This window comes from Clytia hemisphaerica, unplaced genomic scaffold (genome assembly GCF_902728285.1).
Source record: "Clytia hemisphaerica strain Z4C2 unplaced genomic scaffold, Clytia hemisphaerica genome assembly, whole genome shotgun sequence".
Taxonomy (NCBI): domain Eukaryota; kingdom Metazoa; phylum Cnidaria; class Hydrozoa; order Leptothecata; family Clytiidae; genus Clytia; species Clytia hemisphaerica.
Window position 1 is genome coordinate 306,358 of NW_027104140.1, and position 24,896 is coordinate 331,253.

General features: G+C 34.7%; 1 protein-coding gene across 2 annotated transcripts in view; it reads left to right on the forward strand.

Annotated features, from left to right (window-relative positions):
- LOC136813756 (atrial natriuretic peptide receptor 1-like) overlaps nucleotides 1-4,611 on the forward strand; it is a 33,204-nt gene extending 28,593 nt beyond the window's left edge. For both annotated transcript variants that reach the window (XM_067070251.1, XM_067070252.1), the window contains exons 15-20: nucleotides 125-308; nucleotides 504-678; nucleotides 1,135-1,293; nucleotides 2,450-2,720; nucleotides 3,249-3,358; nucleotides 3,860-4,611. In XM_067070251.1, coding sequence (XP_066926352.1) covers nucleotides 125-308; nucleotides 504-678; nucleotides 1,135-1,293; nucleotides 2,450-2,720; nucleotides 3,249-3,358; nucleotides 3,860-4,297 — 1,337 coding nt within the window. In that variant the 3' untranslated portion in view covers nucleotides 4,298-4,611. The remainder of the gene's footprint in view (nucleotides 1-124; nucleotides 309-503; nucleotides 679-1,134; nucleotides 1,294-2,449; nucleotides 2,721-3,248; nucleotides 3,359-3,859) is intronic.
- The last annotated feature ends 20,285 nt before the right edge of the window (nucleotides 4,612-24,896 follow it).

Genomic DNA, 24,896 nt, shown 5'->3' on the forward strand with positions numbered 1-24,896 from the left:
TCGGTTGAAGAATGCAAAATTCTTTATTAAAAGCCTATGTGATACACTTGACCTCGGTTAAAACGTATCTGAGTTCTTCATTATATAAAGTTAATAGAAATTTTTTATATCTTCTATTTTCTAGCTATAATCGAGAAGGTAAAGATGCGCCACAATCCGCCTTTCCGCCCCGTCGTTTCTGACTTAATCAGCAGGGCGGAAGGTTTACATGACGTCATGAAGAAATGTTGGCTGGAAAATCCTGAAGAACGCCCTTATTTCTCGGAGCTGAGGAAAGATGTTGAAGTCATGATGAAAGCCAACGGAATGTGAGTTGATTCGTTTTTAGTACCTTGAATAACGCTCGTCTTTGAATTTACCGCAAGTTCGACACCCTCCTTAGAGATCTGAATAATAGGAAGGTCAGAATCACTGGCTGACAAAAACCTTTTTTCTCTTTGACTGCCAAGGAAAGATATATAGTTTCAATCGTGATTATTGATATATTTTTCTTTCTTTATCAGGCGTGCAAATTTGGTGGAAAACATGATTCTGATGTTGGAGAAATATTCGAAAAGTTTGGAAGAGATTGTGGACGACCGAACGGCTTCGTTGAGGGAAGAAAAACATAAAGTTGAAGCTCTTTTGGAGCGCATGTTACCCAAATCTGTTGCCAACCAACTTATGCAAGGAAGAGAGGTACTTTGTCTATTTTAATGTCGTCTTTTGATTTGCATCAAAATCAATTCATTGTAGATCTTTATGTTAAACCTTTTTTAAAAGGCCTCAATCTCATAGTGGCCGGGTAGGTCAGTCAGTAGAGCATTTGTCTTACAATCTAATGGTTGTAGGTTCGATCCACGGTTATCAGCGAATGAGTAGCTTAGATTGGTAGTCTGATCTAGGCGATAAGTTACAGGGAGCTGAGATCTCCCAGGTCTGACGCAAATAGAAAAGGGTATAGACTCCCTCACTCCCGGCTTCGCGGACAGCCACCAGATGAACATACTTACTCACAATCTCTTAATGGTGGCTTTTCTGTTCTTTTGAACCTGTTTTTTGTCACTGGTTTGTAACCTTTTAGTTAGAACCCCAATAGTTCAAACTTTGTTGGAGTTGTTACAATCATTTTTCATTCCCATTTCTTAACCACAGGTCGAAGCTGAACTGTTTGAAGAAGTCTCCATATACTTCAGTGATATCGTTGGCTTCACCAGTATTTGTTCCTCCATCACACCCATGGAAGTGGTTAATCTTCTCAATACTCTTTATACCATGTTTGACAACATTGCTAGAGATTATGATGTTTATAAAGTAAGTCCATCAATCATTCGTGAAATTACGTTTTCTTGGTTTCTTCCTCGACTTTTCTTAACAGATATTGTTTACACTTTAGTGGCTTAAGTTAAGTTTACGTCAATCTTACGGCACCGGTAATTTACACGCAAATGATCTTTCTTCTCTTACGGAGTAATAATTCTAGTAAACTATCCTAGTAGTGCAACCTCCCTCCCAAAAACAACAACGAACATACAATAACAATATAACTTGGCTTTGATGGTTTTACTACGGAAGTGCACCAATTCTACTTTATTTGTACGTAAGAAATGTAAACAGGGCTTAGAATTCCATTAATTAAAGGTTTTATTTTTACATAAGTGTTCCAGTTTCATATCAGACACATATTTCATATCAGGACAGTGTCTGCCTATTGTTATATTATGCTGATGTAAGAAAACAAGAAGCCCAGAGGGCATGAAGGCCCAGCGAATAAAAGTATGAACTGAACAAGACTTGAGTAGCAGAGGGGATTTGAACCTGGAGTCGCTAAAACAAGCCATAGACGCCTTAGACCATTCGGCTATCTCTTATTTACAACAATAAGAAATAATTCATAATATTTAAATCTTATATACAGAGATGTTTTTTCCTAACACGTGAACAACTGAACTGTTCACATGATAGAGAAATGTAAAAACAACTTTTTTTTAAAAGAACATCTTCCTAAAGAGAAGAATGTTTGTTACGGTTTGTTACATTGTTTTTCTTAAAACACACTACATCTGTTATGTTCTTATAGTTTTAATAGTTAATTGTATTTTCTCCTTTTATGTTTTTAACCAATAAAGACGATTTCAATTGTTTTTTATTCTGTCAATCATGTTCTAACAGCCAATCAAATCCTTCACAATCTGAATTAGCCTGTGCTTGAAAACGCTATATATGAAAACGCGTATCGCCTAGTAAATTGTTACACACTGACACCGGGCAGAATGCTAATGAAAGGCCCAGTACGCTAAAGCTAGCTGGGCCAAAAATGTTTTTCTTTTCCTCTTTCTAAACAATCTTGTTCCACATCCGTGTCAATCCAATGTTAAAAAGCTTGTGAATTCAAATTGATAAATAAGCAAACGATATTACTCTCATTTAAAAACGAAACCTTTAACACTGTTCTTCTCCATATACTTAGGTTGAAACCATAGGCGACGCATACATGGTTGTGTCTGGACTTCCCATCCGAAACAAAAAACAACACGCGAAAGAGATCGCTCTCATGTCACTCGATATCTTACGTAACACGAAAACATTCAAAATCAGACCAAATCAACAACAGATAAAAATCCGGATTGGACTACATACTGGCCCCGTTGTAGCTGGTGTTGTGGGAACAACGATGCCCAGATATTGTTTATTTGGTGACACGGTGAATGTGGCTGCCCGTATGGAATCTACTGGCGAAGGTAAGTGTTGAAGCCAACAAATCCTACCAAAGTTGCGCGACCTTGAGCGGCTCGCCTGGTTTTTACACAAATGACAGATTGAAACTAAAATTTATCGCTAAATTTCGAAAAATATATCAATCGCAAACAAAGGAATTGCTAGATTCAATCTGTCGTCAAAAATATGGTGCATTTTTTAAGGCTTCACTATTTCTTGCCTGAGAAAGGTTAGAGATTCTACTCTAGCCCTTCGGGCTTTAAGCTCAATGGTCATAATATACCATCAGATTTATCCTAGTGACTGAAACAAATTAGCTTAGATTTCTAGGCTACTTAATTATCTCCTCTGGTGTAAACTGTCTCTTTTATCATTTTGGTAACGATTCATTTACAAATTTAGTCAAGCTCATAGAATCAATGAAAAAAAGAACACTACATTCTGCTCTTTAACTATGATCTACTTTTTATCGTTTTATATTGTTAGGAATGTTTTTGTGTAATTGAAAAAATGGCTTAAATCTTAATTTTCTTATTCTATACTTATAACAGCACTTCGTATACAAATCAGTGAAGAAACGAAAAACACGTTAGCAGCATCATCAGCCTCCATTGCCAACGAAGAATTCCTGGTAGAGCCACGTGGTTTCACAGATGTTAAGGTATGTTTTCCATATATTCCCTTCCCCTTATTTGGTCTGTTTTTTCCCTACCCTGGTTGTTGTTTCTTGCTAAAAACGATTTTTGAAAGTGTTTCGTCTAGAAGAAGAGACGATGCCTTAGAATAGTGTTATGCTTACATTTTGATTTTTTGTCTATTTTCTTAAATTTGACTTTTTTTCTTGAATTGAATTAACCATGAACGATTTTTGCCCCGTTTTCATTTATATGGCAAGCAATCCCCAATAGGCTTTATTTCTTATTATTGCATTATATTTATCAAGACGTATTACACTTATCCATTCTCACATACAGTTGACTCTCGCTAATGCGAATTCAAACGGGGATGTTCGAATTACGGAGAGATTCGAATTATAGAAGGCATTTTACGAAGGATCCTCCTTGACGGGGACAGATAATTGTTTCAAATTATTGAAATATTCGAATAATAGAAGTTCGAATTAAGGAGAGTCCACTGTATATATGTATTCACTTTTCTTCAGGGTAAAGGCAATGTTCAAACGTACTGGCTAGTTGGCATGCGTGAAAACCTGACTCAGCATAATATTTTAAAACGAGACCAAGACTCTTTATATAAACATAATACCTCGTCATCTTTTCAACGAATCATTAGAGACTCACCTAAAAATTCACGCCACAAGAAATTACATGTCACGCCCACGGGTACTGATTTTTCAAGGACACCGCCCTTAAATCCGCCCTTGAGTAAAGAACAAAGAGCGAAAAACTATTTCAAATCACACATGTTACCGATGTGCAAAAAGATCGGTAAAAATACGCAAGTGGAAATTTCGGACTATAATAATAGCGAAACACAAAACCTGATACGTGGTTCACATTTCAACGGATCACCGATCGGTGTGGAGTACCACAAGCGAAGTGAAAACGCGAAATCACATGATTCGCCAAGACCAGTATGACACATGCATTTGATTTTTTGAATTATTTTTTGTTGCTGTTTGTTTCATATTGATTTTCTTGGAAAAAGGAATTCATTTCATATTTTTTCTGCCCTTGCTTGAATGCTTGTTGATGGCATCTTGGAAATTTTTTCATGAGTTATTTATCGGCCTTGCTTTAATGTTGATTTACAATAAGCTGGTAATGATGTCATGTATTTCGAAATGGAGATGGCGTAACCATGATGTAATTTTAATGTAACTTGAATGGCTGGTTGATGATTTTATTAGTTATTTAAAAAATGCAAAACATGATTTGGTTTTATGATCCGAAATTTCTTTTACTTGGATTTTTTATTGACCAGACTAATATTCTTCGCCTTTAATTTTTTAAAGACCTTTATCCACGACTGACTGCCTAATTTTTTCTCGGATTTCGATTTTTATTTTTAATGAATCTCAAATTTTCAATTAAAACTGACAATTTTTATGGATTTTTAAATTGCCAAATTCCTTTAAATAAGATCTAGAAAATCGAAGTTTGACTTGAAGTTATGTAAAATTTAAGTATTCAAAAATTGAAAATAACCTAATAAGTTTTTAAATACATTTAAGCATTCATTCCAAAATACATTTATTATACATTTTACTGTATTACTTATTTAGCCATGATTTTTAGATATTTTTTTTCTGTCTATATTGTTCAAAGAATTAGTTTCATTTTTAAACGCACTTTTACGCTTAGGATTCTTAGCATATGCACCTTTTTACCTTCTGTTTTCATATGCATATTTAGGAAAATGATTTATCACTCGTTAAGAGTATCTCGTATCGACTGCTTTACATGGGAATAATGTAAAAATATTCAAGACTGAAGAAAAATTTGCCATCATTCTCAGAGACTCGTGTGCCATCCTATAGCTTTTTAGTATGGCTACATACACCCCCTTCTCACAGACCCGGTAGGATTTTTCTAGCCAGTGGGGATAAAAATAACGAACTGAATCTCGATGGGGATTGATATTCCCATATTTTTCATGACTGGGGATTTCAATTCTTTTGTTTTTAAGTCAGAAAATTCAGTGGGGATAGAAAAAATAGTAAATATTTTGCAGTGAGGATTGGTTTATTTGATTATTTTCAGCGGGAACAAAGATTGGAGGAAAATTTTCCACCGGGGACGATATTTTGGCCAATTTTTCCAGAGAGAAGAAGGGGTCCCAGTGGGTCTGTGAGAAGGGGGTGTAATATGGCTGATACAAAAGTATGTTTTCCCTATATTACATACAGTATAGGTTTTTGCATATTTTTAGTTACTATTTTTAAGGCTCGGTTTCTTCCCCAAAGTTCACCAGACTTTGCTCAGACCAAGCTTGTTTAGTTAGTTTAGTTTTTGTTTCTCCGGAGCACATACATTTTTAAAGAAATTTTCAATAGTTTTTTTTTTCGCCTCTTTGTATATACTGTTGTTATATTATGTATGCTTGTAAAACAATCATCCTCACCAGAGTTTATTAAACTAAAATGAAGAAATTATTTCCCTAAAAACTATATTATTATATTAATATTATTCTATAATAACATGCGAAATATTGTACGACTTATTTAGATAAAAAAGAATCGATGAAAAAGTTTTGACATAAAAATTGATACCTTTTTGTCTTTTAATACACCCCTGTCTCACAGCCCCGATGGAACTTTTTTCTTCAGTGGGGAGAGAAGATCTATTGTTTTAAGGTTAAAAAATCCAATGGGGATGGTTTTGGAGTGCAATTTTTAAACATTGAATTTCGAATGGGGATGAAATGAAAGTGAATTTCCCAGTGGGGCTGACATTCCAGGATATTTGACGAAATTTTCCAGTGGGGCTGGGGTCGCAGCGGGTCTGTGACACAGGGATGTTTTAATTCTAAAAAGGGATATCCTATATCCTTTGATCAGAATTTTTAGAAAAGTGGTACCCTAATAGTAGCAGTATTCGTTGAGGGTCGATTTATAATTCAATAAATTGTGTGCATTGAGTAGTGCTACCATTGAGGTATCACTTTCAAAAAGATTTTGCTTGGCCGAGATCGAGAGAACATGGAGAAACTGTCTAGGGTTTATTTATAAAGGTCAGTACTGAAAGAAATCCAAGGGTTTTCCAAATAAGATGGATCTATCACGTTTTGTTACCTGCAATAAATGCATTTTTAGAACCCCAGCTGGCACACAGCGTTGTTTTAACGTTCAAATAACGTTATTTGGACGTTATGAATGTCAAATGGACGTTGTTTTGACGTTGTGTGCCGGCTGGAACTGCTCTCGGTTGTAAATATAACATTTTTTGTTTAGTTCATGTCTACAAATTTGCCACTACTGGAAAATTCAGAGGTATTTGCGTAAAAGATATTACGTTGTAAACATCATGAATAAAACCATAGAAGTACAGTTGACGCTCTCTAATTCGACGTTCTACTATTCGACAGGCTCCCTTATTCGATGAAATTTAAAGTCCCCGTCAACAAGAAACTTTCATAAACAACGCTCCCTTACTCGATAAGCTCCCTTATTCGATGAAAATCCTATTCCCCTTAAAGATCGAATTAGAGAGCGTCAACTGTAATTGCCGTCTGGAAAATACAAAAAGTATATACCGGGTGCACCAAAAAAAAGTATATATGTTTGTCGAGATATTGTGAGCTTCAGGATTTATATTTTTTGTTCATTCTTTTTTTATTGTATAGAGGATGCTCTAACTTGAATTTTGAGCTATTATACATTAAATTTGAAAAAGTAGTTCGAAAGTTATTTCCAAAAAACTGACTTTTTTTCCATGTCGAAATTTCAAAAAATCATTAAAAACAGCAATCACGCTATAAATAAGACAAAATGACAAAAACACAATTCCATTGTCTTTTTGATTCTTTTTTCTCCTACCTTATATTTTGCCAACGGTTTGTCCATCTTATTTACACGTCATGAATATTTCCAACACCAGCAAACTCAATGCAGACCCAAGTTCTTTGAGCAACTAGTTGAGGAATGGTGATTCATTTTTTCAAAAATTTTCGCACGTAGCACACCACACCTCTCTTGGAGATTTCCAAAAAAGATTTTCAGCTTTACCAAAAATATTTTTCCACATGGGAATAGCTTGTTTTACCATATTCTTAAATTCCATAACGAGTTTTGATGAACACAGTTGCATTTTTTGGTATTTTTATGTGTAAAGAAGGTAAAGTGCCAAGAGAAAAGTTTGCTCGCTGTTTTTGATGATTTTTTGAAATTTCGACATTAAAAAAAAGTCTGTTTTTTTTTAAATAATTTTCGAATTACTTTTTCAAACTTAATGTATGATAGCTCAAAATTCAAGTTAGAGCATCCTCTATGCGATAAAAAAAGAATTAACAAAAAATTTAAATCCTGAAGCACGCAATATCATGATAAAGTTGTATACTTTTTTTTGGGGCACCCGGTAGTTCTTAAGAACTGATCTGTACATTCTTTCTTTCGAATATTTGACAAAAACATTATTGGCGAGTATACAAAAATAAATACATTTTAGGGTAAATTGCATATACATAGGTTACAAAAAATATCAAAAGCTAAGGTCACAAGATATAAGATCACCCATCGTCCATCTTTATCATTGTTTGAATATGCTAAAGTAGATATACCCTTTTAAATAAAGTTGATCAAATCACATTCCGATAATTCGAAAATCGGAACGGAACAAAAACAATTTGTTTCTTAGTTCTTGCTGTGGTGAATGCTACTGGTCTTGCGGTGGCATTTCTGGTCCGTATTTTTCACGGAAAGGATCAAATCGTGAATTAACCACACCCTCGTCGGCAGTTCTGCCATAAAATTGTTTATCAATGGTTGTGTCATTCTCGACACGTTGGTATTTCGCTCTCTCTGTGCCCTTTTCCTGATCGAAAGCATTCCCGACTGAGGCGCCATCTCCTTCATCACACATTTGCTGCATCATTTGCATAGTTTTTGATTGTTTTGGCGCACCTTTGGCGGCAGGTTTCAAAGCAACAGGTCCAGTCCATACGGGTGCTCCGAATTTTTTACCTTTAGTGTCCGCTGGTTTACTATTATTTGTAAAGACGGAACTGGCTCCCGGTGGCGCGGGATTTCGGTCGAATACAGATCCAGGTCCAGGAGCAGGTTTTCGATCGAACACTGATCCAGGCGAACCTCCTGCAGGTTTTCGATCAAAAACAGAACCAGAACCACTCGGGTTTGGTGGATTTCGATTTTTATCAAATACAGACATTGTTAGTTTTTTTCTTCAAATGTTCGTTTTACCTAAAGTAAAAATAAATTCAGAAAAATAACATTAAGCCCTATATCTACAATCATGATTTTTGGGTGCGTTAAACTACAGTTGGAAAGTAGAGTTATCTCAAGTTTGCTCCAATAGGGCTTGGAATATAGTCTAGAAGCCACCGAACCCCTCCAAAATTGAAATATTCAATGAAAGAAAGTTGAAGTGCTAAAATAGCAATTCTCGCCCGAATTTTAAATTCTGAAAAACGTTAAAATACACTAAAATCTCAATATATTTCGACCATGATTGTATAGCTAGTACCCAAAGTTGTTCTAACTCTCTCCTAATACACTTGACTTATCTTATAAGACATTAGATTAACATTTTTGACATGTATGTTAATGTACCCATTGAAAGTAATTGCAGGGCGTAGTGCGTACGTTGTATAGCTACATATATATGTCAAGTCTGAATGTACACGTTGCTAATCTTAGAGCAAACACAATGATTTTTGGTCCATCCTAAATCCAATAATTCATCAATTAAAAAATAGCATCAGAGGTCATACTCCCATCAACAAACACTAAAAACATCGATACAAGAAATACAAGAAAAATCCACTCAAAAACCAAAACATTGTAGTTTCCAAACGGGAAAAAAATCTTATCAATTCTATCATCAATCATATTGTTTTGAAATCAAAATTTCTTTAAGTCCTTTATAATCTTGTCACAATCAAGGAGCGAGATATGATGAATTGATATCATCAAAATGACAGAGTTAAAGCTGTTTATCTTTACAAGCCAATGACTCGTATTGTTGTAAAAGGATTTTTAAGTCCATGTTTGACATAAGAAATACATATTCTTGAGAAAGACACAGTAAATTTCTTTAGGCCCTCGCGGGCCCTCGATAGATAGTGTTAATTAAGACGATCCTATAGTCTAAGACGAATTCGTACAAGATAAAGGAAAAGTAGCCGCGTGGGAAATAAAAAGTCAGGCTGGAATTTTGTCCGCACGGGCGGGTAAAGATTGTAAGGGGCTCAATGTCTAAAGTATAATTCATCAATTCCGCGGTATTTTCCCTCTACAACCGTAAACGGCTTTACTCCGCACCGTATTTTTCCCGTGCGCTAATTTCAACGGACGATAACATTGTCTAGTGTTAAATCAAATACTTTAATATCTAGCATAAAGTCGAATATGGTTTTCTTAAGTTCAACGGGACTCGGTAAGGATCTAAAGCATGAAGTCTACCCAAATTTTGAGCTAAATAAATTTCTCTTTATCATAGCCTTTCTATTTGTTTCTTTCTCCGTAACTATACAGGCTAGAAACACTAGCGGGTGAAAATTTCATTCTATTTCCAATCAAAATAATATTGCCTTCGCTTAAGGCCGACAGCCTTTCTTGCCTTAAATTTTGAATCTTGCCGATTTATCTACACTACATAATTCTAGTACTAGAGACTATAACCTCGTTCTACTTTGCTTCCCTGAAATTAAAAATAAAAAAGAAACTGCCTAGATTGAAACCATACCCCATACAAAGTCGAAAATTGAACCAAACAACCATTTTCATAGTTTAAGCAAAATACTACAAAATAATTTGAGAAATGTCAAATATATGATATTTCTGAAAACAAGGGATTTCGCACGAACAGCTATACAACTTCAAAACCCCTTAAACAACATGAAATCTTTAATACTAGTCAAGACACACTATAAAAAATTTTCTCTTCAAGACAGCAACGGTTTCTCAGCTCGTTTAATGTCACCACGTCACCTATTCGCTGTACTTACGTGAAATCAATCAATCAAAAAAAGTATTTTAAAATCTAAATGTAAAAACTAAAATCTTATTGAAGTGAATCTTGTCAGATTTATAATCTTGGTGAATATGCTAAAGTGGTCTCCCAGTGTACACAAACTTGTTGGTTACGCTTGATCTCTACTATAAAGAAGAGGGTAAATAGACTTAGACTTTTATACCAAAAAATATGACAATCATGACGTTAGACGTTTTATCGCATATGACGGTAACTAAGTTGGTCAAAAGTTGTATCGAGTTTTCATAAGAATTTATAGATTAGTAAATTGAAAAGCTCCACATATTTTTACCCTGTGGACTTGTTATCTAAGATTTCTAGACGGTTTTTCGATTTATTTTACATGGTTAACAGCACACAAAAGTTTATTAGGCAAAACCATAGTTTTTCATGAATCTGAAATAATTTTACTGCTATGCAGTCAAATCTCACTCGAAAAAGATGGACGTTATAAGAAAACGTATGCTTATAAATAGTTTGAAATTTAATAATCTGACCACTAAGGAGCTTTTGGGATGATAATATTTTTGTAAGCCATCTTATTCATCAATTTTTTTACCGTCAAATTCCTTATAATGTAATGCTCGTTGGTCGTAATAGTAATATCTGGTTATTCGATCGCATATGATGAGAGAATGACTCGTAATGATGTAAAAGAAAAAAGTATCAGTTTAATTTTGACATAAATATGAACTGGATTAAGAATATGTCTGACTCTTTACTCTGAATGCACGTTTTTTTTATAAGAACAAACCATACAAGAACACAAGGCTTCGGTAGCCAAAATCGTAAGAACAAATCAAAAACATTTTAAGGTTTTGTGGACTCAAAAACACCGGATTTCTTACGAAAAAAGACGAAAATACTCAAAAAATGACAAAAATAAAAACAAGTTTAGGCTTAAACCCGAAAAGTCAAAAACATCTAAAGGCTTCAAAGAATTATATTCTAATAAAAACGTGTTCATTATTTTTTCATTACATAGAACAATTTTGTGATAACGATGAGGGGATCAAAAATACCAAAAATAAGAACAATTTAAGAGCAACCTTAGTTTGGAATAGTAAAAATAGGGTATAGTTTGGAATAGTAAAAATAGGGTATCAAGCCAAACTTGCTCTACCCGAAATAGACGAATAGAAACTTTAACGAATGAACACATAAAATAAGAACCAATACTAACAAAAAGGAAAATTTTAACAAGTTTAAGGTTTATCTACACTGTAATGAAATATTGAATTATTCGAATTTAAGAGCGGGGGGATAGATTTTTTTCTGTTAACAATTTAGCGGGGGGACGTCTATTCGGGAGACAAGAGTAGCTGGTACATGAGCAGCTAAACCTAGATTTATCTAATTTATCATGTTTTCACTATACCACCACGTCAACTCTTACTTCATCTACTACCACAGCTGATTAAGTAAGTAAGTATATACATCTGGAGGCTATCGGCGGAACTGGGCGTGATGGAGTCTGTTTCTATTTGCGCTAAACCTGGGAGGTCAAATGCTGAGGTGGAGCGTCACATCTACTATCAACTCCCAGTAACTTATCACCTAGATCAGATCACCCAATCTAAGCTACTCATTCGCTGAGTTGGTGGTGACCGGAGATCGAACCCGCAATCCCTTAATTGTAAGGCGAAAACTTTACGAGCATAACACAGTAGGCTGGATATCACAGCTAAATTTACACTAAACAGAAGACAGATCAAAGAAAAATTTCTTTCAAACACACAGACATCATCAAATCCAAATTTTGATCAAGAACCATTAACTTGACATCAACGAGCTCGACTTTATTAAGAGTATTACGAGAAAACTCGATGTTGATAGATTATCTCCCTTAGCAATAAAACATCCATTTAATTGAGAACCGGTTAAGTATATTAATCTCTCTGTATAACTACATTTTAATCAAACAATAATTTGTAGGGAGATTTTTATCCTATAAATGGAGTCTGTGTGTTTATCTTTATCTGCTTGTTTGATTAGCCCAAAATATTTTTCTAGACTGCAATTTATTCCACCAATAGAGCTCCCCTGTATCAGTGATCCGGTGAGATTCCAAGGCTGCCTCGGTAGCTCGGTGAAAAAAATTGCCAAGAATGGCTTTTTTTTATCATTGGGTCGTTGAGCCCTGGGAATGATAAGTGAAATTGGTCAGAGTTAATTGAAATTCTTTACCCCGGTCAAAAATTGCATTGATGAACCCGGTCAAAATCGAAAAAAATTAGAAACAAACAAATGAATGAAAAGCCGTACTCGGAAAAAAAATGTATTATTTTTTTTCAAAGCCACCCGGTGGATTTCAATACTTCACCGAATCACTGAGACAGGGGTGTACTGGACGGATTGCTAATCTAACAGTCAAAACCCTCATTTAGTGGTTAAACGGTGATTATGGTGGTTGAGTCCGTACCGATCTAACTATTCAAAAGTGCACACTCAACATTCAAATGAAAACACGTCCACTGATAATTCAAATTACTGATCATTTTGAGAAATGAACCAAGCTGGCCGATCAAAAATACTGCTCAATGAAACCCTCCCAAATTATGTGCCAGCTTGGTTTGATCTTTTTGTAAAGTATCTGTATCACAGCACTATCTGGATCTTTTGTTGAGAGAATAGAATAGTTTTTGGATAATTAGCCGTACAGTACGGTATTTAACGTACCAATCATTGGGCCATTTCATTTCCATTTTATATCCAAACAGGGGGGGGGGTGGACGAACATTTACAGGGGGTAATTGGAGAAGAATCTTTAGGTGGTGTAACGGATTTCGAGACGGATTTTATCAATTTTCCAGGAGGTAAAAGTTTATTTCAAGATTTCTAGGGTGAAAAAGACTGATTTTAGTTTGTCCACCCCTTACTTTTAAGGATGCCTTAAAAAGGTTCGTCCATCCCCCTGTATAGAAATTTAATGGAACAGCCCATTGAATTCCAAGCCCGCGAAGGACTAGACTCGAGACTCCTGGATGGGAAATGATACCACTTATTTTCCATTCAGAACGCCCGTGCGTGGTCTCTACACAAACGCCGGATTGAAACTAAAATCTATAAATTAAAAAAATGCAGTGCTCAAAAACAAAAGAACCGCTATATACAATCCGTCGTCATGATTGGCGCGTTCTAGGCGCAATAGAATTTCTATTATTGGTCTTCAGAGGTTAATATATTCTTTGAAAGCTTAACCTCTGATACTCAGGGTAGGCGCGTTCTGGATGGGAAGTGGCTTCACTTTTCTTGTCTGGGAAAGGTTAGAGGTTAAAGGTCCAAAAAGTAATTGATACAAGTTACTCTAGGAACCAAAAGGTATTTTCATTTAAATCTTTCATTTCTAGAAAGCATCAGGGTAGGTTTGATATTCAAATAGAATAATTTGTAACTATTTAGTTTTGATATTTTGCTAATATAAGTATCTTGTCACACTGATTTGATTTCCCTAAAAATTCAATGGTTCTTTATAAAATAATCGAAATTTTATTTTAACAGTTCCTCATTTTTTATTCTCTACCAATTAATTTATTCTTTTATTAATCACCGATTAAAGGACGCACGGGGTAGAAGATAGCACCGGATATTTCAATTCTTTGCGTGAGGCTAATTGGCATACTAGTGGGATCAGTATGGCCCATAGATTAAGAAAAAAAATTAAGATCCCGTCAAGGAGAATAAATTATACTCCTGAATAAAAACGTTTCGATATTTCTGAGAGAATATTCTGTACCTTGCTTCATTTTACAAACTGTCAAAATTCGGGCAAATTTTATCAGATCGAAGCGATTACAAATCATGAAGACGGCTGCAATTTTGACAATTTATGTTGCTTGTTTACTTTTTGCCATGACAAATGCAAGAGCGGTTGGCTGGTGGAGTGAGGTATGTTTTTTAACCAATCAACAATCAGCAAGTTTGATGAGCTTGATCACAAAGAAATTACCTAATATCCCTGTTTGAGAGCAGTTGTTTTAACGTTTATCTAACGTTCACAACGTCCATATAACGTTGAATGAACGTTGAAACAAGGTTGTGTGCCAGCTGGGTTAGAGGATGCTGGATAAGCGATATTTCCTTTGTCAAGAGACCTTTGCCACCTTTAGCCGTATATTACTGGGGATTTAGTAGAGGTCAATAATTTAGACAATCCAGGCCTCGGTAACATATTCTTCAAAAAATAAAGCACTTAACGTAAAATTTCTAAATTGCTTTAACAACTTTTAAAGAAATTCATTATTCTTCTATTTTCTTCAGTTTATTACCGAGTCAGATGAGCCTTCGATGGAAAAACAGCAAACATTGGAGCCACAAGGATTCACCAAGAGATTAGAATCACTATTGAAATGCATGGAAAATTGTGAGGACGAAGAAGATTGTCGACGCTTGTTCCTGTTTTGTACAAATTAGTAGATTTAAAGATAAACTTCGAAAATTGAATTTCAATTCTGTTTGATTCTGTTCTTATTGATATAGGGGATATTCATCGTTTATAAAATTCCCGGTCCGAGAGTTATCCCTGTTTTTGCGTTTTCGAGTTTGAGAAACTTGATTAGCTTGATTAGTAATTTTTATTTCAGAGATTTTTTAATTTCATCAAATTTGAATTGAAAATTTGAATGATTAGAGAACTCTCGGCCAGGAATTTTATACACGAGACGATTAGCATCCACATACATGTTGGATTTTAGTGTTCTTTTATGATTATTTATAGTTTAGCTTCTGCTTATTATATTCTGTAACGATAAAGTTTCTTGTTGAAGAAGTGATACCTTAGAGGTCCGTGATCCAGTATTATGCTTCAAAGCTTAAAATAGATTAAATGTCCCTACCATTTAGTGTTCAAATGAGCTTTTTGACAACCTAGAATTTCTTCCGAATAGGAAAACTCTTATCCTCACTAGGTAAACTTGGAAAATTAGATTTTTGAGCAATTGAATTAAAGTATTTACGATCCAATTCCGTTTATGCTATCCAAGTTTACCTAGTGAGGATAAGAGTTTTCCTATTCGGAAGAAATTCTAGGTTGTTTTTATCTCATGGGAGAGTTGTGGGCCAAATTTTAGGGGAGGAATCCTACCGGGGCTGGTGTGACTGACAAAAGGGTGTACTATATCTTTAGGAATCAACCGTTTAGGATGAGATGATTGAACTAAATGTCACATATGAGATGGAAAATCGCCTCTTTTTTGCGGCTGGATTTCAAGGTTTTCAAAATTATTACAATCTTTCTAGACATCAATAGTCTATTATTTTGCATGTGTCATTTTCATATAGCCATGCATTCAAATTTTATCCTTGAAATGCAGGGGGGGGACAAAACCACGTTTGGTGACGAATTTTTGTATGTAGTAAGTATTTACGGTAAAGAAATTTCGACAAAAAAAGAAATTAAATGGTATTGCTCAGTTTGTGGATGCTTTTTTATGTTTCAAGCATTAATTCTCCCGAAAACCTGACTAGATTAATTTCCAGCAAAAAGTGCAATGAAACAAAAGTAGATCACCCACTCTCAGATACTGTAAAATTTTCTTTTTTTTCCTTATTCAAATTATGGAAATAAGAAATTCAGAGACCACCGTAGTTTCAAGAATTAAGACTTAGAAATTACTTGCACAGTAAGTCTTGGCATTTGAGGAGGAGTTCTTCAAAGCTCTTGGTACCCAGAATTGATAAAAAGAAGAACTGCACTTAATTATAACCCTATGTGAATATTTTTCTTTCGTATTTTTCTCCGTAAGTGTATTTTCCTTTATCCTATTGTAAATCTTTTTTGGGCAAACTTGAACCCAGTCCCTTAGTTTGCTTTCTTCATAATTCTGATAGTGCTTACAGTTGATATCACGTTCATCAGTAAAATAAAAAAAGTGGTGCAATTTGCTCTGGGTACGAGATTGCTTTTTGGGACTTTTCAGCTCTGTGAACTTTCAGATTTTATGCATCTATCAGCACCCTTCATAATTTTTTTTCAATTTATCATAGCGGTAAATCAAGCTTATTTTTATTATACCTAACTTTTGAAGAAAAAAACAAATTGTTATTCTAGACTTTTTTTACCTTTTTCTTGATAATTCACATTATTTTTCAATATTTACTTTATGGGAGTATTCTTCCTAAATTAAATTAACTCAACTTGAAAATGCATATAAAAAATGGTTCATTAAATCTCGTCCGAAAATCAAACCATTAGATATTATTATCTGATCAAGATAGAAAAAACTTAAAAAATATTCAAAACGTTCAAACAACTCTTAAAGTCATGAAGACAGCGGCTACCATTTTGACAATTATTGGTATTTGTTTGCTTATTGCCAAGGCAACAGCAAGATCTCCTTCTCGAGCTTGGTTGCAGGAGGTAAGGCTTTCGATTGTTGGAGAGGGAAGGCGCACACGACTAAAGTATACCAAAAAATTAAACTATCCCACCACCAAAATAATTAAAATCATACTCTGGATTAACTTCGGGGAGAGAAACGCCTTAGTGACCAAGGGTGATCCTATAGATACTCGACTAGACAAGTGAGGAAAATTTGAGGACTCAAAACAAAAGAGCCATTAAGAAATACAATCGTGGCCAAAACTGGTGTCCGATGACCCTTTTCCACCGGCAAGTCCCCCCTCTCACATCCAAAATCAATGTTAGAGTTGAATTTTTGCACGTTCACAAGACTCACTATCAACATTGATATTGGGGGAGGGGGTTGGACAAACAGTTCTGTCCAGGATTGTATATTACAATTTCTTCTTGATCTTTTATTTCAGTTACTTGGAAATTCCGACAGTGCAACCGTTAAGCGTCAATGGAATTGCTTGGATGATTGCCATGACTTGAGAACCTGCAGATTAATGTTCAGTGCATGTGGATATAGCCTTGGCCATCATTCCGATGCAAAGACAACAAATGAACGACGGTGGCCCTTCGGTAAACGATCATTGGGAGATTATTGGAGATGCTTTGAACTGATAGACAAATGTACTGCTAAAAACAATTGTTCTGAACAAGGACCTGAGTACAAAAAATGTCAAGCCAAATTCCTTTCAATGAGAAAATGATTGGCATTGACGAACGGCAGTAACTAAAGTTTTGATTTGAGAGTGGATTTGTTTCCTGTATTGGGTACTCGTTATGTCCTTTATTTTTTTTTTTTATTTATTCTTTATTTAAAGTTGGGTAAAAACCTGCTAGAAAATACAAAAGTAAATTCTAATTAAGTCCAACTGTCGTAAAAATATTATATAAAAGCTATTAAAATAAAATCCTAAGAAAAAGAAAACGAAAAACTATTTACAATTTTTGCATGTGCATTTGGAAAGTATATCGCTTTCGTTTAGAGCTTTAAGAAAAGTGTTAAGATCATCGTTTGATTTAACGGAAGATGGTAGTTTATTCCAAGAAGATACAGCTCTAAAGTCAAACGTATTGACTCCAAAAGCACTGTTATATTTTTTATATGATGGCAAGATTAGAGTATGACCGGAACGAAGTGTATAACGAGATTGCAAGGTTGTGAATATACCATGCATAATACGCGGCCCAAGGCCATGCGTAGATTTAAAAACTTCAGTTATGAGGAGTTTAAGATTTCGTGCATGAATATCTACAGAGTTGCAATCAGTTAATAAGGTACCATAGTTCGAGATTGATTTATTTTTCAGAGCACAAAGTGCTCTGTGATGGCATTTCTCAATCAGGCTATTTCCCCCCTTTCCACAGAACATCCAAACAAGTGGGCAATAATTAAAGGGTGAAAGAATATAAGAGTTAACGAGAAGTTTTGCTTTGTCTTCCGATAAGAAATTTCTTACCCTTCTTAATGCCCGGAGTTTTTGGTTTGATTTTTTACATAACTCGGTGATATGAGGAATGAATGACAGTCTGCTGTCAATTTTTATGCCCAAAAGCTTAACAACATCAACACTTTTGATGTTATTTTTTTCTATCGGAAGAGAAAGATTTGTGTTGAAGGTGCCGGGATATATAAGTTGAAATTTTGAGGGGTTTGCAACCATTGAGTTATGCTTAAACCAATCAAGAACTATGCGTAGTTGACGCAAAAGTTTTAGATTGACATCGTCTATGCTGGGGCCAGACGATGATAAAGTATTATCATCTGCAAAATTTGATATCTCTTTTATAATATAAAATAAGTCATTAATAAAAATATTAAACAACAAAGGACCTAGAATAGAGCCTTGAGGTACCCCAAGTAAGATATCAAGCCATGAGCTTAGATGTGACCCTACACGAACTCTATGCTTTCGATTGCTGAGATAACTGTGCATTAGTCTAACAGCACTCTCACTGAGTCCATAAGCAGAGAGTTTTGCAAGAAGTAGATTATGAGGCAAGCAATCAAAGGCTTTCGACAAGTCAATCAAGACCGCTCCCACTTTTAAATTGTTTGCTATAGCACTTTGCCATTGTCTGATCATATTTAAAATGGCATGTTGAGTGCTATGGCCTTTTCTGAAACCACAAAGAAGTTTAGAAAATTGAGGCTCGAAATGAACGTTGAGTTGATTTACAATCAAGCGTTCAAATATTTTTGATACAACTGGGAGTAAACTTATCGGTCTATAATTGGCTTTATCCGTCAAACAGCCTTTTTTAAAACTAGGAATAATGTCAGCAAGCTTAAGTCGATCAGGAAAAGTTCCAGATTCCACGCAATTGTTAAAGCACGTGGTCAAAAATGGTACACAGGTATTTGCAGCAATCTTAAGCATACGAGTCGGTATTGTCCCGCTTACAGATTTAGAATTGTTTAAGCTCAAAATGACCTTGAGAACTTCAGTCTCTTCAACCTTGGTGAAATCAAAAATTTGGTCTGAATTTCGGTTTCGATTTATTTCTTTAATACTTGGATGATTTTGAAAAGTTAACTCAGAAGTATCATCCGAATTCAGGGATGTAGATTGATTTGACCAAGATGGAATTTCAAGAGTTTCAGTGATCCTATTAAAATAAGTGTTAAAAATATTGGCAACATGTTCATCTGATGTATGTAAAACATCATTTTCTAGCAGTTGAATCTTTCCTTCAGCTTTGCAGTTTTTTATCTGAAAATTTAGTTTTTATGGCATCCCAAAAATGTTTGGAATTTTGATTGTTTTTGCTGAAGAAAAGTTTCTTTGCTTTTTTGTTTAATTGAACAACCAAATTTCTCTGGCGATTGTAGATAGCTTTATCCTCGGGCTGTTTAGATTTTATAGCCACCGCTTTGAGATGGGACCTTATCATGATAGCCTTCCTGAGGTCTTTTGTGACATGAGGTTTGTTATTTGCCCTGAGAAATTTGGTTTTCAGTGGAGCATGCCTGTTTAAAATATTATTAAAGACATTTTCAAACTGATCGTAATTTTCAAAAATGTTACTGGAAATGCAATGTTCTAGTTCATATAAAAAATTATTTTTATTAAAATTTTTATAATCTCTATATTTGATAATTTTCGGAGATAATTTCGTGTACTTGGTCTTAAGCACTGCATAAATTAGCCGATGGAAATCACTAAGCCCCGTTTCTACCGTGCCTGAATTTTTAGAAAGATTTTTAGAATTTGTTAGGATTAGATCTATACACGTTCCTTTTTCAGATTTAAAACAGGTTTTTGTTTTGATGACATTCGACATGTCATTCAGTTCAAGGAAACGTGCCATTTTAGGATCGGTAGGTTCGAGGTTAAAATCTCCAATGACTATGATGTTATTATAGTCTACTTCATAGAAGTGTATAGCGTTAGACAAAGTATCAAAAAATAAATCAATATTAATTCTATCGGGTCTGTAAATATTAAATACTAGCAGTTTATCCTTCCTAAGCCTAAGTTCTACTGGGAGAATATGTAAAGCAGGGTCTAAATTGAATTGAGTCAAGTGACGTGTAGGAATGTCACTTTTCACATAAGTCAGAAGTCCCCCACTGTTCGATGTACAGTCTAGACGAAAAGGGGGGAAATGATAGCCCTGTATTTTAAAATCAGCGCAAGGAAAAGATTCATCGAGTTTCGATTCTGCTATAGTAATAATATCAAATGTTTTGTCAATGAACGTTCGAAGATCAGAGATTTTGTTTCTAATAGAATTAATGTTCAAATATGAAATTATAATATTACTCGGATTTCTAGTTTTCAAATTTTGTACAGATTTCAAACCATTTACATCAAAACCATGAACAGGAGGTTCAAAATTTCCAACACTAGCATTTCCATTCCGGTCAACCTCTAATTCTCAACAATATTCAGCCACAAAGGTTTTCAAATTTTGTGCAAACTGCGAAATTCCAGTTCCATTCAAATGAAGTTTCTTTTTCGACAGCATTTTACATGAGATGTTTTCATGTCCAATTAAGTATAAATTATATTTCTCAGCAAAGCTTTCTAAAATATCATTCACATTTTTAACTTTTTTTGACACCCCCGGTTTATCGTCACGATTTACAACCTTGGAAATTATGAGCTCAGTCTCTGGACTTAGATCATTGATCAATCTTCGAATCTTTTCCAAATTTGCTTCTGTATCGCATCCAGAAGTAATATCATTTGTTCCCACGTGTAAAATAAGATAATTTGGTTGCTTTTTTATCAAAACGGGCCGAAGGTAGCTAATCATATCTTGCGAGTCTGCACCAGGAAAGTTTCTCACGATGGACTTGGTTTTTTTGTTGGAGATACCATTTCCTTCTATGTTGTTTAAGAGACTATCACCACAAATAATAACTTGCTTACGCGTCGATTTTTTAGCATTTTCCTCCTGATGTAGAGCGTTTTCTGATCTTAAATTCTCTGAGATGTGCGACTTTTGTGACGATTGTGTGAATAAGTCATTTTTTGGTTTTCTTAATAAGATGCCACCAACAATACTGTTTTCATTTTGAATGTTTTGATTTTCAACATGATGTGTCATTTTGTGAGTCGATTCAGAAATATTAATCGCTTTTTTTGATAAAAAAAGATTGTGATTTCTAGATCGTACTTGAGATAATTGATCTTTTCCTTTCATGTTTTTAAGAGGGTCATTTTGAGTTGATAGATATGGAAGCCGAGGAGGGCCATTTAGAAAGAAATTTAATTTCAGAAAAGAAAATTAATTTTGGAGAAAAAAAGTTTTTTTAGAGAAAAAAAATTAATTTTAGAGAAAAAAAACTAATTTTAAAGAAAAACTTTTAAATTTTTGAAAAAATATCTAATTTTGGAGAAAAAAATGTTTTTTTAGAAAAAAAAATAATTTCCAAAATGAAAAATTAATTTCTAAGAAAAGTTTTTATTTTCGGAAAAAATTTTTTTTCGGAGAAAAGTTTTTATTTTCGGAAAAAAAAATTAAAAACAGTGAAAAAACTTTTCTGATTTCGTGCATGCTTGCATGAAGTCACTACCAGTCGGGCTCAACCGACATGTAAAGATTTGATTTAAGTTCTTTTAAGACCCGACTGAGCCATTCAAAAGTCTGGTCCCACTGGCTGGCTGGTGGGGATCCCATCAGGAATTCCATCCCATCATGGCTTGTAGTTATAACCACCGGACCACTTCTTCCCTGATGCTAATGCAACAAGAATGTCAATGACTTAAAATCATGTATTGTCATCAATGTGGAAGAGCATTTTCAGATGATGATGTGTTTTGCACTGGTTGTGGTACAAAGAAAAGACCAATGGATATTTCAAACTTAGGAGACAGCGAAGAAGAAATTATTGAGTATTATTTTCGAAGGGGCTTTCAATATTCAACCATCCTATGTTTTTTAACTCGTAAGCACAATATCAACATGAGTTTAAGGACATTAAAAAGACGACTATCAGCCCTAAATCTCAAAAAAAGAGACGATAACATCAATCTTGGCCAGCTTCGACAGATCATTAGAACTGAGATACAAGGTCCTTCTTGTCAACTCGGATACAGAGGAATGTGGAACAAGCTACGTACAACATATAACATTACAGTTCCACGTGATACTGTCATGGAAATTCTAAAAGAAATAGATCCTGAAGGAACAGAGAAAAGAAAGTCTAGAAAGCTTCAGAGGAGAGTGTATCGCTCAGGTGGACCTAACAGTGCTTGGCACATGGATGGTTACGACAAACTTAAGCCGTATGGCTTACCTATCCATGGTTGTGTGGATGGATTTTCACGGAAAATTCTTTGGTTAGAAGTGTGCAAAACTAACAATAATCCCATCATGCCAGCTATGTATTTTCTTCGCACAGTAAAACAGTTGAATGTTCTCCCGATGAAATTCCGAACAGATTGTGGAACCGAAAATGGACTGGTGGCAGCTATCCAGTGTGCATTCCATGATAATGAAAATGCTCACCAATATGGGCAATCTATAAGGAACCAAAGGATTGAAAATTGGTGGTCTCACCAAAGAAGAGGTTTTACCAATTGGATAATAACATATTTCAAAGAATTAGTCGATGATGGCTATTTGATACCTGGCAATGAGAATCACAAAGCCTGTGTTTGGTTTGTTTACTCAAAATTCTTACAGACTGAGCTTGATAAAGTAAAAATTGAATGGAATAATCATTACATACGACATTCCAATTATTGCGAGGTTTCTGGAAAACCAGATGAATTATATTTTTTACCAGAAACTGTTGATTACGAAGAGTGTGGACTTCAAGTACCACATGATGATATAGAGGCAATCATAGAACATGAAAATATATTTGATCGAGCATCAGATATTGAGAATGAAAACACAGATCCAGATTTAAAGGATTTTTTTGAATATATTATTAATGAATCACGGCTTGAATACCCACCTAAGAATTGGGAATGTGCTTTGTTCATGTATAAGTTAATTATTGATCATCTTAACTGAATAGTTATATTATTAAAATATGTTTTTAAAAATCAAATTCTCTCTTTTGTCTTTGGAAATGATATAGATTTTATGAACAAAAATCGTATTTCATGAAGAGAATGAGTTATTTAGTTAAGGTGGTTCCCTACCAAAAATGCTGATTTCAAAGTTAACGTTGAATGACTACCCGTAATTTGTCCTTTACTTTTGGGGAATTTTTCAGTCATTAAGGGATTTCCCTGTTCGCCACAAGCAGTTATTTGCCGCATAGAAATTAAAGGAAATTTAACTAGGCTCATTGTTTGTGATCAAAGTGACTTTGAAGACTTTTCATGACTGCTGATACTGTATGTTGACCTTTTGGAACAAGGCAAAAAATTGAAATCTTGAGCATTATTTTGTCCTTTGTCAGCCAAAATGCAAACAAAAAACTTTAAACGTGATTTTCTCCATTATTTTTAGTAACTCTGCAGAAGATAGGCCCTGAAGCATTCAAGCTTTTGACTTGAAATTTTGAGGGATTGATTATATCTATAAAACGGCACTAAAAATAGCATAGCTCAGCGAAAAACGACTCAATGTCTTAGAAATTTATAGGGGATCTCGAGAATTTGGTCTACAACACTCATGCAAAATTCGAAATCGATCAGATAAAAATTGCGGCCTCTTTTTTCTGCAGAGTGGAACCCTCTAGATGGTATATAAATCATGCTCAAAATGAGCAAAATTTGAGAAATTGGATTTTTTATTGCAAAATTCTTATTTTTACTTTGAAAAGTCTTATTTGACCAAAAATTAAGTTATTTGGACCACCTTAAGAGCATTGAGTTATGCTTATAAAAAGAGTTTCTTATGTAGATTGATTTTTGGGATACACAAAAAAATTTACTGAAATCTAACTCAATCATATGTTACCTATGATGATACTCTACTTTTATGCAAAAAATCTGAAAATTTTACCTATTCAATATTGAGCAAATCCTGAAAAACCGCATTTTTGGGCCGTTTTTGGCCCAAATTTGCCCAAAATATTTTTTTTTCAAAAATCGGTTCTGTCAACTTGAATTGTTTGTGGATTGACATCTATGTGACCCCTAAAATGACCCTACCCCCCATTCAAAAGCTGATAAAATTATCCTTCCAACGGTATATAGAAATCCCGGGGGGTGATGAGGCAAACCCGGGGGGCGGGGTACTTAGGCAAGTGAAGGGTACGGGTATGTGCCACCCTTAAGGGTGCCTTTTTTGGACCTTCAAAAACCCACTAAGGGTCGTAAAAATCACAAAATCTAATTTCAGTCCTCCTAAGGGTTGTAAAAACAGCGAAACCAAATTTCTTGACCTTGAAAAGCCTAAATTTCAAACGAAAAAGTCCCAGTAAGGGTCACAAAATTCAATAAAAATCGGTTTTGGTGATTATCTTCTAGGGAAATGAAGATTTTAACAATTTTAGGCCAAAGAGTAATAACATGGGGGGGGTGTAATTGTAAAGTGATATTAGGGGTGAAAATAAAAAAAAAGAGAAGTGACCCCTTACAATTGGGCACAAAAGAGAATATGTGAAAGAAAAAACGTCAAAAAAGTTTCAAAAATTCCTTAAATACACGTTTTCTCCGAAAATTTGTGAAATTTTATCGGAGAAAAAAGTTTCAGGGGGAGCATATTCTTTCGCTCCGAGCGTTGAACTCCTCCCACCTCCAAATCTCTTGTACATATAGAACAAC